Source organism: Coenobita brevimanus, chromosome 67 (assembly GCF_032717465.1).
Source record: "Coenobita brevimanus isolate Jiangsu-jjx chromosome 67, ASM3271746v2, whole genome shotgun sequence".
NCBI classification, from domain to species: domain Eukaryota; kingdom Metazoa; phylum Arthropoda; class Malacostraca; order Decapoda; family Coenobitidae; genus Coenobita; species Coenobita brevimanus.
The window spans coordinates 28,301,072-28,318,957 of record NC_137020.1 but is presented as its reverse complement, the minus strand read 5'-3'; the positions used below and the strand labels follow the sequence as shown (position 1 = coordinate 28,318,957).

The window sequence follows — 17,886 nt, the reverse complement described above, 5'->3', positions numbered from 1 at the left end:
TGACATGTTTTATATGTTCCCTTCCCCAGACGATTTCATTCAGTTTAGAAAGTTTTTTTTTTTTATTTGGGGACTTACATATAGCACTGATAACTCCTCCACCAACAGATGTCTCCTGTAAACAGAAAAGAAATCGTCTGTGTGTAGAAACCTGTTATAAAAAGCCATATTATTGAAGGAGTTACGAAGGAATTGAATGGATTGTCAGGTCAATTATACTTTCTTCACCTCCCGTTATCACCGTCTCTGCCATATAATATTCTCAGCGTCTCTGCCACATTCAGCACAGCTCCCTCCAGTCTCTGTGTCTCAGGGTATGGTTCTCGCAGCTCAGCCCATGACTGTGTTCTCTGTCGCAGCAACCCTCAGACGCCGTTCGCAATCTGGTGGCCGCGTCTGCAACGATAAACACAGAATCGTCTTCTTGATCGGGGGTAAAATCTTCCGTGAAAATCCCCCTGTTGGCTTGGGAACTGCAGGTGCTTCTTGGACTGCGGCTGTTGTTGTAGCTGTCGCGAAAGGAACAGCTATTCTGGGGGCTGTAGAAGCTGTTTGGTGAGCTGTAACTTGGGCTACAGCTCTCCTTGCCACCGCAGCTATACACACCACCTCCACCCTTGTCCTGCTGGTAAAAAGCGTGACTAGGGAGCAAAAAGGGGCTATTGCTGTACTGTTGGCATGAGTGGTCGACGTTGTAGGCGTTTCTCTTGCAGTCCCCCCTCATCCCCAGTTCATTCAGCTCGTTGCTCTGAGTCCGGGGTCCCCTTTTCAACTCGTCCACGTCTCCACCAGCGCCCCGTTTGGAGTCCCCGGTGTGGGTGCCAGGGTCGAGTCTGAAGGTCTGTGTGCTCTGTGTTCTGTACTGCTTGGCGTCCGCTGCGTCGTGGGGACAGCACCAGGAGTGTCGTCGTCCCGGGATGGACGAGCACGACACTTGGGTATCACTCGTCGCCTCTGAGATAATAAGAAAAGGATAGTGAGTTACATCGGTTTATGGTTTAGAAAGGAAAGTAGCGTCATATATTTTGGCCCTGGAACGGAAGGGAAGGAAGTTAGTTACGTATTTTGGCCATAGTTTAGGAAGGAAAATAAAAATAGTGATATAATTTTTTATCTAAAATTTTCATACTCATCTCTGGTTTACAAAAGAAATAAAAAATAGTGACACGTTTAGATTCATTAATTTTTTCACATCCATTTAATTCTGGAGCCACATCAGTAATAAAACAAACAGTACAGACTCCTTTAAATAGAAATCGCGTTTATTGTGAAGCAAATAGTTTATGCTTGACTACTGTAAGTGCCTAGATTCCAAGTCGAACAGAAACTGATGTTGACAAAGCACAATTTCAGTAACTGGAAAAAAATCTTTCTGTGAACAATTAACGAGAAAGAACTCCACCCGATAAAAAACATATTTTGCCACGGGTCACCTCTGATATATATATATAGGAAAGGGGTAGTTGATTTTATATATATACATATACAGAAACACTCTCTCGGTTCCCGCGTCACTAATATAACCAGTTTCCATACGAGACCACTATTGTTTATCTCGATCTGTTAACAGCTTAGTGGGAAGTAGCATAATGATGATGATGATAATGATTGATTGATGATGATCGTGATGATACACACCAGAGGGTTCGTGTGCAAGGGCGGGGTGTCTGGAGGTGGAGGCAGCGCGGGCAGAGGCGGAAGAGGTGATGCGCTTGAGACGTGAATGGGCGTGGGCGTGGGGGTGGGCTTGGGCGTGGGAGGGGGGACACACCCGGTACTGTTGGGACCGGAATACTGGGATGGGTACCACTCCACCACCATCGTCTGTGAGATGGATAAATAAACAGATAAACAGGTGAATGCATGGAGACATGGAGAGATTTATAAATAAATACAGTAGATATGGTATACATTGTAGTGGCCACACACACACACACACACACACACACACACACACACACACACACACACACACACACACACACACACACACACACACACACACACAGTGGGTGGGCAGCAATATTATACATATTCAAGCCCTCTTTAGCGTGTTTTGACGGGCACTTGGTACGTAGGGTCAAGGTTCATTGATTTTTGTCACTGGAAAAGTAGACCGCCCCAACCCAGTGCTTCAAGTAGATAGGTAAGTAAGTAGATAGTTTTTTTTGTTTAATTCTGGAGAGATGGATAGATATATGCTGATTTAATGAGAAACTAGAAAACACCCAGTCACCACATACCTCCATCAACGCCCAGTATAATGTATGCTTTATAAACTAGCCTCTGTCCAACGTCCTTGACGAAGGTAATTAAAGACATGCCTTTGCTGACACCAGTAAAATTTATGATTTGTTCCTGCATCCAGCTACTGATCAACATCAGAATATAAGAAAATCTTCCTTGACCCATTACCTACCAATCCGCCTTAATTCATAGAAATCCGATATTCTTTTTTCTATCTTGTTCACAAATATACAGGCATACATACAGACACAGATGAATATATAACCTCCACCAACTTCGTCAGCAGAAGTAAAGATACGTAGATAGATAGATGGCTAGGTAAGCAAGTCGGTAGGTAGGCAGGCAAGTAACCTGCGTCATGTAGACAGGTAGAGTGATTGGTTTACTAACTGGTTGTGGTAAGCAGTGAAGAGAGAGAGAGAGAGAGAGAGAGAGAGAGAGAGAGAGAGAGGTAAATAAGCGAAGGTAAACATGCATGGTACATCTTTCCTCCTATTTACCACCTGCATACCCTCACCCCGCTGTCAGTCAGTTTCACCACCAGGAGCAAGAGTGATGATGATGATGATGATTAGTGTTATGATGATGACTGTTGGCGATAACTGTGATAGTTACGATAATAATGATAATGACGATAGTGATGATGACCATGATAATAACACAGATGATACGAAGACACTGATGATAATAGTGATGACGACGACAGTGATGATGATGGTGATGATGGTCTAATTAAAAAAAACGTTCATACATTCAATACAGGGATTTCTCTGAGGTCAGTAAAATAGTTAGGTGTTAGCAAGAGTAATAAGTGAAAATTTCTTGCATTCTAGTATGGTTAAGATTTTTCGTCCTTTCATTTTTATACTCGAAAGTACAAAAACAGGAATACATTCTCCTGAAACACACACACACACACACACACACACACACACACACACACACACACACACACACACACACACACACACACACACACATCCGAGCCTCTTTCCTGCCCAAACCTCTCACTTTCCTTTTGTATACCCAAGGAACATAATTGGCTGTCGCGTTTCAAGTGTGTTATCCAGTGAAACTCATGCTACAAAAACGGGAGCATGACATACTGTAATTTTCTGCCGGTATGAGCAATGGTTACACCCTCACATAGCACAGTATATCCAGCAGGTATATTCAACCATTATATGATCGTTCGATATAGAGTCATTCGCTAATACGACGACTTAGAATCTGGGACATTTTAATTTTTTGTACATTTTTCGCCCATACGATCATTATAATGGCAGTTTTTTTTCTTTATGCGATACATTTTCACATGTACGATCGCTGCAAATGTTAAACTTGTTATGCAGTGTTTTCAGGAACTCACCTGAATCGTAGAAGAGAGCTGCTATATTCAGCCACATGCACATCACCCTTATCGTTCCCTGTAGTGACCAGAATGTACCTTAATTGGCCCTAACAGCGTAATTGCCTGAGCCAGTAACGAACGCTTAGTGGATGTGAGATTACAGAGATTGCTGCTGCTGTTATGCCACTGACCTGCCTACCTCTGGGTTCCGTGACTAATTAACTGACTGGCAGCTAACTGACTTCCTGCTTTACCGACTGAATGACCGACTAGCCCTAACCGTCTGACTGAATGAGTGAATGAATGAATGAATAAATGAATGAATGAATGAATGAATGGGTGATAAGCTGACCGACAAATTGACTGACATTCTGAATAACTTGTTAGCTGACTGACTCTACGATTTACTCGGGAAATTCAGCCTATGTTCGTTGTTGTTTATTGCCTGGCATAAATTTAACTTCGCTTAAAGGTATGTATGTATGCATCTATGTATGTATGTATGTATCTATATATTGCGTGTGTACATTGTTTGGAAGTAATTACCTTGTGTGTGTGTGTGTGTGTGTGTGTGTGTACCTGCTTCATTAAGTTGATGGCCATACACCGTGCTATCAAGGCTGCTGCGAGGTCGCTTGTGAAAAAAATCTGACACGAGGACGAATTAATGTGGTGAAAGTAGTAGTAGTAGTAGTAGTAGTAGTAGTAGTAGTAGTAGGAGGAGGAGGAGGAGGAGAAGGAAGAGGAGGAGGAGCAGTAATAGTAGTAGTAGTAGTAAGTCAGAGAAAAAGGAAATATAATCATGTATCATACGAGGACATTGCATCGTCTATCTATTGCTACGTGCTGTGGAGTGGGAGGGACGTGTCTATAACCTTCATTTCTTATTTACGAAAGTGTAGTAATGTTAGTATCGACAAGGAGCACCAAAAACGGAATATTATTTACAAAAGAGAGTCATCACAGCACAAGAGACGGACGCTTCATCTTGGCCGACAGTACTAGCTATCAGCACAAAAGTATAAGTAAATAAGTGTCGATGCAAGTGTCCTAAAGTTCTCTTGGTCGATAGAAGGGTTGCCTGATCGTGGTGAGTGCTGAGCTTCCGTGATGTGAACCCAACCATAACATGTTGACTGTAAAGGTGGAGTTAATAGAGTCAGGAAAAAGGAAAAGTTTGCCCACTATTCCACTGCGTCTGTTTCACACTCAGGGCATGTCCATCAGTTTCCTCCCTGACTCATCATATCGCTAATAATAATGATAATAATAGTGATGATGATAATAATAATAATAATAATAATAATAATAGTAATAATAATAATAATAATCCGTGGTGAAATAAATACTTCAAATGTCTCCTAGCATGGAAATATTAGCCAGCAGAGGGAAGTGTGAAGCAGTAAAGGTGAAATATTAGAATTTTTGCCCATGAATGTATAATTGCATTAGGCATGACGAAATGCTGGATTTGACTGCCAGTATGTCGAGAGAGATGTGTTCCACGAGAGGTGCTCCATTACTCAGCCTATGTATTAAGATGGGAGATACGTCAAATGAAGCTAGGGTTGATGTCAGCTCTAATGTTTCTGATCGCGGGGACAACGAGGATTCAACAAAACAATATTTGACTGAATTGCAGCATGTCACAGCGAGGTATCTCAAGAGACACACTGAGAAATGAGGAAAAAATTAATGCTTGAGATGATCCATCACGTGGGCCGGGGCAACTTCTCTCCTCAGGTCTTCACCTCGTCAGGCGAGATGGGCCACAGAGCCAGATGCTGTTAATTAAGAAAGACAAAAAACATCACAGAGAAGAGGAAGAAACAACCCAGGAGTCATGTCGTCACTTAGATGAGATGTTTCCTTTCGTCCTTGATAAGACCATCTGTACCCTGCCTCGGGGAACAAGATTGTACTCGTCTAAAGTTTCATGCGTTGCTGATGTGAACGAAAGGAAGGCGGTAACAAAGTAACTTCAAAGTGCGGCTCGACTGGCGGCTCACAGATGGAGAAAGGATGGTTCACGTTACGTCAATATGGTACACTTACACACATACCACTCCTACACTTCAAAACCCTCTTCCACACCGCATGCACATTTCATAACTCCCTTTCACACCACACCACACCACAACAACGTTTCTCATACCTTTTCACACCACACCCATTTTCACATCCCTTTTTCAGCACACCATACTAATACCACCCGTACCTTTCACACCCATTTTACAAACCACATTCGTCACCCACATCTCCTACACTACACTTATCACCGACACATCTCTCCTACTGCATACTAGCACTACACACTCATCACATCGCAGCCACGTATTTCAGTCCACATCCACATTTCACTTTCCTTTCAAAACTGTACCAACACACCTAGCCACACATACTTATTACAGACATCCTTCTGCACCACACCCACAACACCCTACACCCACGTTTCATATTCCTCCTCCACACCCACACCCACCGACGACACCACACACACATCCCTAACCACACCATACGCATCCCTTGCCACACCATACCACACTACACACATCCCTTGCCACACCATACCACACTACACACATCCCTTCCCACACCATACCACACCACACACACTCCTTACCACTCCATGCCACACAACACATTCCACTACCACATCACACCCTCCCTCTACATTCCCCAACACACCAGAGCCACATTCCACATCCCTCTTCCACACCCACACCCACCACCCACATTCCCCTTCCAAATTAGTAGCTATCACCCCTGGTATTTGTGGAGCTGCAGACGTATAATGAGCTTTGGTGTGAGCGTAAGAGGGAGAGGCGAGGAATGACAGAGGGAGAGGAATGACAGAGGGAGAGGAATGAAAGAGGGAAAGGAATGACAGAGGGGGAGGAATGATAGAGGGAGAGGAAAATGAAACTCTTTAGGCAGGCTTCCCTTGTTTGATTTCCTTCCTCTTTATTTTGCTGGATTTAAGGTGTATTTCAGGTAGCGTAGGAGGCTTTGTTGCACTTCTTCGTTAGCGATTTATTTTACATATGTCCTATCGTTCAGTTGTATGTAGTGTTTGCCATGTTAATATCGACCTAGTTTCATCAGTCACTTACCTGACGATATTGAGGTGTAATGTGCGGAATGAATCACTAAGGAAAAGGCGTTGCGGATCTCCAAACGCACTCAGAATAGGACCCTGGGTGTGAGAATACGAGGCAGTGAGAGGTGAGAGAAGTGATAGAGCAAAGGGGAAGTTCATTAGGCAGGTTCCTTTATTGGATTTCTTTCGGTTCCCTAGTTTTCATGGCTTTAGTTGATTTGGCGTAAACTCTTAACATAAATCTTAATTATTTTACTCTTACCAACGCCACACGAGCTTGTTGTTCTTAGGCGTGGGCTGTCGTCGTGTCAGGGTTAAAACAATATCCGTTGACTCTCTTACGGCAGAGAGTATTAACGATTCTGTTTTTACTGCTTCCATTAGATTGTTGCAAGCCTTGTCCTGTCGTCATCAAAATCATTCTAACCCACTTTTCCCACCTAAGAATGGGGTAGGTGAGGTCCAGAAAGCAAGGAAAGGGAACACACAGTAGAGGGAGAACTAATCAACGCCATGCCTAGTGAAATGAGCCATACACTCATCCACGTACCCATCAATCTCCCGGAATCCTGAACCAGCCTCACAGACTAAGGGTTAAATATCCACGTCATGTGTTATGGCAAGCTGAGGTGAGATTAGATTCCCTCACCCAATTATTTTTAATGAGGCAACACGAGGAAAAATGTACAGTAACGTGTAGTCTTAGCTTACGGGTACCTACTTTTTTTTTTGCTTTTATGTATGGTGGGTTTTGTCCTCTATGTTAATGTAGAAATTTTCTTTGGATTAGGCGAACCAGAAAGTAAATTTTAGTGGCCTGTGTTTTTGTAGTTGGTTTCAGATTCGATAGATTTAGTTGTGACTCACTGGTTAATTATGTATCCCAGCAGCTGACCATTAGGCACGAAGGTATGAGAGGTTAATGATCTCAGAGTGTTTAGTAATGGGTGATTTTCGTAGCAAACATGTACGTATTGAGTCTTATTATCACTGGCAGAGTGGATACAGACGAATCTACATTTATAACCTCATTATTCCAAGTAAGTTTTATATATCTGTACAGTGTCATTTGAGAGTTGATGTGCCAGTGTGGAAATTTGTACGTCCAAATGATATGTTCGTTTTATCCCCTAATAATACCTTGGGTGTCATATATCATTTGTACATTTATTACTGTTCCCCTGCAAAACAAATACTAGTGCACGAAAAGGAGAGTCCAACAGTTGGTAATGAAGACTTGTATGAATTGCAATCCTTCCTTTATGGGACTATGAACTTATCCACTAATGTGATGTCAGATGCACAGCACACGTATGCACATGACACGCTCATAAACACATCATGCACATACATAAGCAACACACACACTCAACCCACAGGCACACCCACACAACACTCGGGTGGCACATGTACTTGATGTACAGTTGAATATCAGATGTGTAGTCAGAAATGGCTCTAGCACTGAATTTATATTACTGCAAGTCAGATGTGTGAACTAGCTATAAATAACGTTGTAATCCTGTATTACATTGACATAAAAGACTTAATGGAGACTTTCCAATGGACTTGTAAGAAGAAACACATGTGAAAGACGTTCTCGTACCAAAGAGATTAATGAAGACATTCCAAGGGAGACAAACGCTAACAAAACTGGAATATAAAAACATTTTGTAATTATACTTGCTGGATGAAAGGAGAGTTTAGGTAATGAAGATATAACTGGCCAATGGAAGCTACTTAATGGAGGCATAACACATATAAAGTGTAAAATAAATTATCATACAAAAGGGATTTATCAAACTTACCAGGCAGTACATTACAATTGGCAGCTCCGGAATCACTGCAAACGGTGGAGGGGGTATTGTTGTTGGAGCCCGTTCCCGAGTCTCTGAACACCTCCTTAACCTCCTCTCCCTCGCCCCCCTCCGCCCCCTCCTTGATGGTGGTGGTGGGGGGCGGGTGGTGGTGGTGGTGGTGGTGATGGTGGCGGTGGTGGGGGGAGAGCAAGGCATCCCCCTCCACCACTACCACAACGCCGCGGTTTAAGTCCCCCGCATCGTCCGCTTCTGAGGGTGGATGCGGGTACGAGGAAAGATGTGTTGATTATACATGGATAGAGAAAGAATAAACTTAAAATGGATAAGGCCAATAGCAGTCGCAATAATCAAGGAAATGAGATATGAAAGTGAGAGCCTTTGAGTTAAGTTTACTGTCAGGATGCCGCTCTCTTTTGTTAATATCATTAGCATCAGTTTAGTTTTAGTGTGTGTGTGTGTGTGTGTGTGTGTGTGTGTGTGTGTGTGTGTGTGTGTGTGTGTGAGAGAGAGAGAGAGAGAGAGAGAGATCCACCCACTCACCTTTGAACGGCGGCCTATACTGTATCTTCTCTTGCTGTCTAGTTGAACCCTTCTTCTTTGATCCATCCGGGTGACTTGAAGACTCTCGCCCCAGGAGCCTTGAACCCAGGAGTGAAAGTCTCATCCACCGCCACGCCTTAGTCGCAAACATCTGATGGACAGAGAGAAGGCTACATAGAGGCACCAGGGAGTGTGGTTTTTAAAGTGGAAGGATTACGGGATGGGTTAAGAAGCAGCTTGAGAGTATGGGTTTTCGTTATAGTCTCACTTGATCTACCTGAACAAGACACGCTGACGTGACGGGAAAATACACCCTGCTAATACCATCACCAATTCTGAGTAAGGTATTTTTGACGTGACACAAAAGTACACCCTGCCAATACCATCACACCAGTTCTGAGTACGGTATTTTTGACGTGACGCGAAAATGCCCCTGCTAATACTATCACGCCAGTCCCAAATGAGATTCTGTTATATTGACGTTACGGTGTTAGAATCCAAGTGATTACATGTGAAGTAGTGGACTATATGATTCGTTTAAGAGGACATCTGCATCTCAGGGAACGAACTGTTCCATAATCTAAACCCAGAAGATAGTCTATAATTACAGGATATAAGAGTGTCTGATATCTGAACAGTATGACAGGTGGGCCCTGGGTGGGAGGTAGCAGGTATAAGGTGTGAGCCGATACCGACGCGTCGTGCATGATTTAGGAGACGAAAGTTTATCAGGGTGTCAGGAAAAATGTAAAGTATCAGGCAGAGTATAACAAGGGCGGCGAACGGATTAATTAGGGGACCAGGATATCAGAGTAAGAACTGTATGAAGTATCAGGCACAATATTAGGCAAAATTGTAAGGTATAAGGAGCACCATTGACACTCCATATAATACAGGACCATGAAGAAATAAAAACTATAGTCTCCTTACTCTAACTTGACCTAAACTTGCCATCTCCCTATATTCATTGCTGAGCTGTAACATTAGATTAACACTAGAATATGATGCTAGTCACGAAGAAGTGCTTTTATTTGTAGAGCAGTAGCGTTATTTTCATCCACTTGGCTATGAAAAAAGCTGCAAAAGGACGAAAATCTGGGCCGAGTCAGAGTGAAGAGAGTATAGTATCTGGGTGCCTGGTGTGAAAAAGCGGAGTATTAGGTATCAGGCTGGCAGTATAAGGTATCAGGGGACAACACTAACCTTCCTGCAGATGATATAGGCCCACGGATCGATAATTTGGTTGATGGAGGTAAGGCGAACGGCGATCAGGTCCTGTATGTGGTCCTCCCGAGTCTTGTGGGGCCAGATCTGGTTTAGGAATAGTCGCATCTGAGGGGCAGAGAGGGAGCTTGTTAGGTGAGAGAGAGAGAGAGAGAGAGAGAGAGAGAGAGAGAGAGAGAGAGAGAGAGAGAGAGAGAGAGAGAGAGAGAGGCTTGAATGTGAGTGAGAGACAGGGACTATGTATGGGGAGGTGGGAGTGAGTGATTTAAAAAAAAAAAAAAAAAAAAAAAAAGATAAAAAAGAAGTCAGCGTCACCTCGAAGTCATGAAGTGGTCGATGAAAAAAGGAATATCGAATTTTAAAAAGAAGAGACAATTTAAACATACGAAATATAAAAACGCGAAAAAAGTATGAAAATAATGACATGAGAAAAGGGATTGAGAATTAAGAAAGGAAAGATGTGAAATGAGAGATAATCAGCGTTTTATTGCCTCACGTACATCAGTGGGCGACCAGGATATGAGGAAGAGGAAGGAAAAATATGAAGTAAGAAATAATTATATAGCGTTTCATTGCCTCACGTACATCAATGGGCGACCAAGATATGACGAAAAGGAAGGAAAAATGTGAGGCAAGAAATAATTAGATAGCGTTTTATTCACTTACATCAATGGACGACCAAGATATGACGAAAAGGAAGGAAAAATGTGAGGCAAGAAATAATTAGATAGCGTTTTATTTACTTACATCAATGGGCGACCAGGATATGAGGAAGACGATGGTGATGACGAGAAGCACAATGACCATCTGCATCTCCAGTTCCCTCTGTTTGTAGGAGCGGTGTGGGGCACAGATATGATTGCCGGGACACCTCCTGCGACACAGACGCAGGCACAGAAGGGTGGCTGTCGGAAAAGAGAGTAACTTAAAGGAATTCGTGTTGGGCATACTGGAGAGTAGACTTAAAGAAAAGACAAATGAAGAGCAAAATTTTCGCTTGTGGCACAGACGCAGGCACAGAAGCGTGGCTATCGGAAAAGAGGCTAACTTAAAGGAATTCGTGTTGGGCATAGAGTAGACAAAGAAAAGCTAAATGAAGAGCAAAAATTTCGTTTGTGGCACAGACAGAGGCACAGAAAGTTGCTTAGGGACAGAGAAAAAGTTGGAGATAAAGATAGTGGAAAGTATTAAAGAAGAGTACTGTGAATGAAAAAGAACAGGAAGAAATCAAAGAAAAAGGAGAGAAAAAAAGAATCTCTGATTGTTGCACAGACTGGTACAGAAGGGTGATAGCGGAAAGAGAAAATAAAGTAACGATGGATACAGGCGGTTGGTGGAAAAAAAAAGAATGAAGTGGCCCAGACAGAAACAGAGCAGAGTGGCTGGGAAGAGGAAGTAGAAGAGGACAAAGAAATTTAATCTAGTGAAGGCAATTGATGTGGGGTGAAGAGAAAAGAGGAGGAAAAAGGTTAAGGAGAAAGAGGAGAATTATGGTTGGAAGCACAGACAAAGACATAGATAGGTGACTGGGGAGAAATGGAAGGGTAAAGAAATGTGAGCTAACAAAGATAATTAATGTGCATGAGGATGATACAGAAGGAGGACAAGACAAAGGGGAAGACAAAGAAGAGATAGGAGGAGGGGGATTTTTGCTGGTGGCACAGATGGAGTCACATAAAGGTACCTGCCTCTTGACGACGGAGTGGAATGCCAAAGACGCAAGGAACGACAAAGAAATCAGGGTGGCCATCAGATACAAGAGAGAGAGAGAGAGCACCTTATGGAGGACAAGTGGTTAATGAAGAATATGTATGTAAGACAGAAAGGGATCAGAACAAGGGGATGAGATGAAAGGCAAGGATGATAAAGAGGATTTGAGAGGATTAGTGTAAGTAATCAATATCAGATGTTAACAGAGATTGATATGAAGGAGTTACTACTGAGTTAGAAATTATAATGAAGGGGAGAAATACATAACAGAGAGAGAGAGAGAGAGAGAGAGAGAGAGAGAGAGAGAGTTGGGGACGTCCATAATGAGAAGGGCAATGGAGTGGAAGAGAGAGATAAGAGTGTAGTGGAGTGAGAGGGAGAGGTCTGAGTGGAGAAGTGGAGAGGGAATGAGAGATTAGAAATGGTTAAGTGGGTGTTGGTGGAGAAGGAGTGGAGAAGGAAGGCATCGTCCGTGTGGAGTGGTGGATTGAGAGGAAAATGTCTAGATGGAAAAGTGAAGTGGGAAGAAGAGGTTTAGAAGTAGTGGGATGGGAGGAGAAAGTGAAGTAGGAAGGATGTAGTCGTAGTGGAGTGATGGAGTGGAACTGATTGATCTTGGAGGAGTGGTGTGCGTGGAGAAGGTCTGAGTGGAGAAAGTGGAGCGTTAAGGAAAGACGTAGAAGTAGAGGAGTGGAGTTTGGATGGAATGGTGGACTAAAAGAAAAAGATCTATGTGGAAAACTGGAGTGGGAAGGATAAGTTTATGTGGAAAAGTGGAAGAGAAGAGTAATATCTGGGTGGAGAGAGAGAGAGAGATCTGGGAAAAGAAGTGGAGGGGAGAGGGAATAGGTCTGATTGGAGAGGTGGAGAAGGGAGGTATAATACTGTTTATGTGGAGGGACAAAGGGTTGAGGGAAATTAGGAGCCTGTGTAAGTAACTGGGGTGGATAAGAATGAGATATAAAAGTATTGGTCTTCTCAGGGTAATAAAAGAAGGGAGGGGAGAGAGGAGAGAGAGGGGGGGTGGGAGAGGGAGGAAAGGTATAGATGCAAAGGGAGGTGGAGAATGAAGGGGGAAAGGAGGAGAGGGGAGAGACGAAGCGGGAGGGAAGAGAGAATGAAGGGAAGGAAAGACGAATGGAGGAGGAAGTTAGAGGGACAGAAGAAGAAAAGAGAATATGAAGGGAAGAAGGAGAGGTAGTAAAGAGAGAGAATGAGATGGGGGGGAAGAGGAGAAGAAATGAGGCAAAGGAGATGGGAAGGAGGAAAGAGAGGGAGGAGCAGATAAGAGAGGGAGGAAGGAAGGAGGAAGCAAAAGGGTTAGGGAGGAAAGGAAGGGAAAGGAAAGAGGACGGAGGAGGAAAGTCGGGACGAGATGAAAAAATGAATGAAGAAAGATGGGAAGTTAGGACAATCTTTAAAAGAAGAGGGAGGAAGCGCATGGTGGCAGAAGAAAGAACAGGAGAGAGAGAGAGAGAGAGAGAGAGAAAGAGAGGGCAGGGGAGACACAGAGAGATAAGGAGGAAAGAAGAGGGGAGAATAATGGCAAGGAAGAAGGGGAGGAGAAGATAGGGAAAGCGGAAGAGGGGAAGATAAGATAAGAGAATTATTACGACGTTGATGATAAGGGGAAGGCGACTGATAGGGGTAATAAAGATGGTAAATAATAATAAACATCTGATATGGGAAGACGTAAGATGGTTTAGTAATATTAAAGTCGGCAAGTGCACATTAATCTTCATATGTATATTTCGCGTCACTGTTAGTCGTAAAATTAATTATGCTGTACTCCTTTCACTCAAACCTGGCCTAAATTTGCAAACTCTCCATCTTGAATGTTTAGTTTTATCCGCATATTAACACTAGAATTTTACTAGTCACGAATAACAGCGATGGAAAGTATGTAAAATAGTTGAAGCATTGTATTCTGTTATTGAGTGACGTGAAATAAGCTGCAGTATTGAGTTACGTGAAATAAGCTGCCATAGGACAAAATCAGGGCCAGCTTAATCTAAAAGGCCTATAGTCAGATATTTAGCTTTCCTTTACAGCTTTAGCTTAAGTATTTTCAGCACTTAGCTTGTGCGACTTCAGTTATTTGTATGGTATAAAGCTTACTATTTTTCAGCTATTTTCAGCTATATTCAGCTATGGGCCCACGTTACTCTTACAGTTAGATTTAAGATTAATTTATCAAGCTTACGAGTATGGCTTGCTAAGGGAATGAGAAAGTGATGTGTTAAGGCCAGAGGTAACACACTGAAGAGGAGGAAATAGAAAAGGCAACGAAATCTTGCATAATATAGGCTCAACCAATTCGTGCGACCTTAGCCGATATTAAATAAAAAAAACACTTCATCACACTTAAGAGCTTTTTTTATCTGTTTAATTAGGGAGGGTTTATCTTAGCCAGATAAATAAATGAATGAATTATACCTCCATACTGATAACGTCAGCCAATTCGATGACACGCAGATCAGCTCTCGAAGCGGAAACTCAGTTAAGGCCAATTACCGCTCACTAATTAAAGTGAAACATGTCCAAAGCAGTTTAGACAGGCCAGAGATCGCATGCTTGCTTGTTTGAGGGTAGTGTGTCCGTTGTTGTTATGGCAGTGGGTGATTGTGTAGTGTTGCTGTTTGAGAGTGCGATGCTGTTTAGTGTTTCGTAGAGTTTGCTAGTGTCTGTTTTGTAATCAAGTGTTTGAAGATAATTATTGCAATATAGTGCTTGCTGCTGCGACATATTATTGTTTATTTGAGTGTTGAGTTCTTGTCTTTGTTGTACGGTGTCTTGTGTGTGGGGTGTTGGGGAGTGTTGTAGTGTGTCGCATTGACTGATGAGGCCTTAAATTTCTGGTGTGAAGTTGAGATTGTCTCTCTTTTTGTTGCCTCTTGGGATGTGATTCTTGTCTGCGTTTTAACTAATTGTATTGAAAGTGTGCACAGCGGTGTTTATGTTTGTGATGGGTGTATTGTTGTTTCAAAGTGTTGTTCCGTCTGTTGTGAAGGCCTCCCAGTTGGCTGTCTTATAATTATGTGTGTCTGTGGCCAGCTGGGGTGATTCTGGTTTTGGTAGTGATGATGATTGGGAGCTGGTCAGAGCCAAGGGTTTTGACCACTCACCAGGATATTGTGGGGGCGAGGTTTGGGGAGCAAGAAGCGATGTCTGGGGATGGGAGGAAGAGTGCTTGATGTGGCATATGAGTATGTTGATGTTGATGGAGATTGTTGAGGATGAAAAGATTATCTTTATGGGACTGTAGTACCAGCCCTCTGTCTGCGTCAGGGTTGTTGACATGCCAGGCCGACGCCTTGGCTTTGAAATCACCACCCAGGATTATGCTGGTTATGTTAGTTATGTGGTGTATTTGAGGAGAGTAATTGTGTGGTACTGTGGGGGATGATTGGAGGGGGGAAGGGATGTATGTATTGGCGATTGTTATGTTTGATTTGTCGCCAGTGCGTATATTACTTGATTGTATTTCTGTTGTGGTGTCCTGTGGAGGGAGAAGTGATTTTGTGCACTGGTATCTGGAAAGTTGATGGATTGGTGTACCAGGGTGATGAGTGCACCGCCACCGTCGTCGGCCCGGTCTTGTCTGATGGTGGTGAAATTATGAAGTATAGGTGTTTTTTGTGTTCTGCGTAGTTTTGTTTCTTGTAAGATGGCAATATGTATGTTTTGTATCTCTGTTTAATCCTGTTCCCTGGTGTTTTACTGTCTCCCTTAGTCGCTCGTTTTTCATGCACCCTCTTAGTTTTCTTTTGTATCCTGTTTATTCTTTCTACTCTGTTTCCTTCAATTTCCCTCATTCCACTGTTTACCTTATTCCTTCTGCTTCCTCCTTCCTCTCTGTTTTCTTCCCCGTCTCCTTTACTTCTTCTTTTACTTTATTTCTTGCGCTTCAAAGGCATAGATAACCTCCGGGGAAGTAAAGAAAGTGAAATATGGAGAGCTGAAACCTTAGAGTTTCCCCCCAAACCTCATCAGGTTTTGCATGTTTTGGTGTTTCTGTTGACTTACACACACACACACACACACACACACACACACACACACACACACACACACACGAGGATAGACAATATACCCAGCCATATAAGGACGGTCATAAAACGGTGCAAGTTAATATGCTTTGATTCTCTCTCTCTCTCTCTCTCTCTCTCTCTCTCTCTCTCTCTCTCTCTCTCTCCAATTTCCTCAGTGAGACACGCACACTCGCTTGACCTTGCATGATATTCTGGCAGACACGTGCAAGGCTACAGGGTGGCTACACACACACACACACACACACACACACACACACACACACACAGGGAGAGACTGTATACCCAGCCATATAAGGACGGTCATAAAACTATGAAAGCTAAAATGCTTCGATCACACACACACACACACACACACACACACACACACACACACACACACACACACACACACACACACTAACATAGGGTAAATGCAGTAAAAGCACACACTAGACAAAAATATATGAATATAAAACAGAAGAGACGTTTAAGAGAGAGAATTTTGGCGTTGAAAGTGGGATGATTTGGTGCGACGGGGTGTGAAGGAGAGAGAGAGAGAGAGAGAGAGAGAGAGAGAGAGAGAGAGAGAGAGTTGTGTGCGTGAGTGCATGAAATGTGAAAGGTCAAGAAAGTGATGAAAGACAGATGACGGAAAAAGACACAAAGGAAGATACAGTAAGACAGTGAGAGGAAGACGAAAGAATATTAAACACGAAAAACTACCACGAGACAAAGTAAAAATAAAGAAAACTTGAAAAGAGTATGAAAGAAGAAATTTATTTATAAGGTATGCAGCAGTGAATAATATAAAGAACATTAAATAGGAAAATACATTAATAAAATCTAACAAAGCCGCACAGCCAGCCAGAATTATTATAGCAAGAAATTATCACAAATATTCACCTTGAAAGCCCTTCACGCAACACTTCCCCGTGCAACACAATCACACAGAAATCAATAAAAAGCAACACAAGTATCATCAAACGCTGTAGTACGAAAAATGTCCATCACGAAAAATAATCCTGTCGTTTGTATGTGAGAGGAAAGTGATATTTGATTTTCTTATTTTTCCTTTCTCAGTCGGCAATCAGGACTTCGTTAAATATTGAATCTATCATCAGTTTTATTGATTTTTACGAGTTGGCTTTTATGGGTTTACGATTTAGGCAAAGGGGTATTTACTGAAGTATACTGTGCACTCAAAATTCACCCAGTTATTTTCATTATCATCATCATCATCGAAGTGTACATTCAGAATTCACGTAACTATTTTTTTCCTCCTCATCATTTTTTTTTCTTAATTTCATGTGGTTTGTAGGACTAGAGACTGGAAAGGAAAAATTTGAAAGTAGGAGAGCTAGCATAGCAGTGGATTGCATAGGCGTTAACATCAGTTATTGTTTGTTATTTATTTTATATGTTGAAGGTTAGTTTAAAAAAACAAAAGAAAAAATCCGTCAAAACTAATAACAAGAAAATTTAGTCCAGTTAACAGGCAGATATTTATTATAAATTCTGTGTTAGCATGAAACAAAACAAAAAAACTTTTTAGTCTTGAACAGTTTAAATAAATTCAGTGGAAAAACCATCGGAAAGACTGCAAGCATGAAATACAAAACGAATCATAATTATAGTTTGAATACAAAAAAATCAGTACACTATAAATATGGACCATTACAGGGTGCGTTACAGGCTTAAAACTAAATAAATTTATGAAAATAAATAAATAAATAACGCACTTCAGGCCAAGCACACCAAAGCAGTGTGTGTGTGTAAAAAAGCAGGCAAACGACTCCTCGAAGCCACCTTACCTTGACAGAAATCCAAATAAAGGTTGAGAAATACGAAACTGAAACTCGTAGCAAA

General features: G+C 42.2%; 1 protein-coding gene across 1 annotated transcript in view; it reads right to left on the bottom strand.

Annotated features, from left to right (window-relative positions):
* Positions 1–280: 280 nt before the first annotated feature.
* The window catches only part of LOC145405592 (uncharacterized), a 51,094-nt gene continuing 33,488 nt past the window's right edge, over positions 281–17,886 (bottom strand). The window contains exons 7-12 of the mRNA XM_080276916.1: positions 11,027–11,184; positions 10,259–10,387; positions 9,048–9,206; positions 8,504–8,633; positions 1,639–1,824; positions 281–954 (exon numbers count right to left, since the gene is read on the bottom strand). Coding sequence (XP_080133042.1) covers positions 281–954; positions 1,639–1,824; positions 8,504–8,633; positions 9,048–9,206; positions 10,259–10,387; positions 11,027–11,184 — 1,436 coding nt within the window. The remainder of the gene's footprint in view (positions 955–1,638; positions 1,825–8,503; positions 8,634–9,047; positions 9,207–10,258; positions 10,388–11,026; positions 11,185–17,886) is intronic.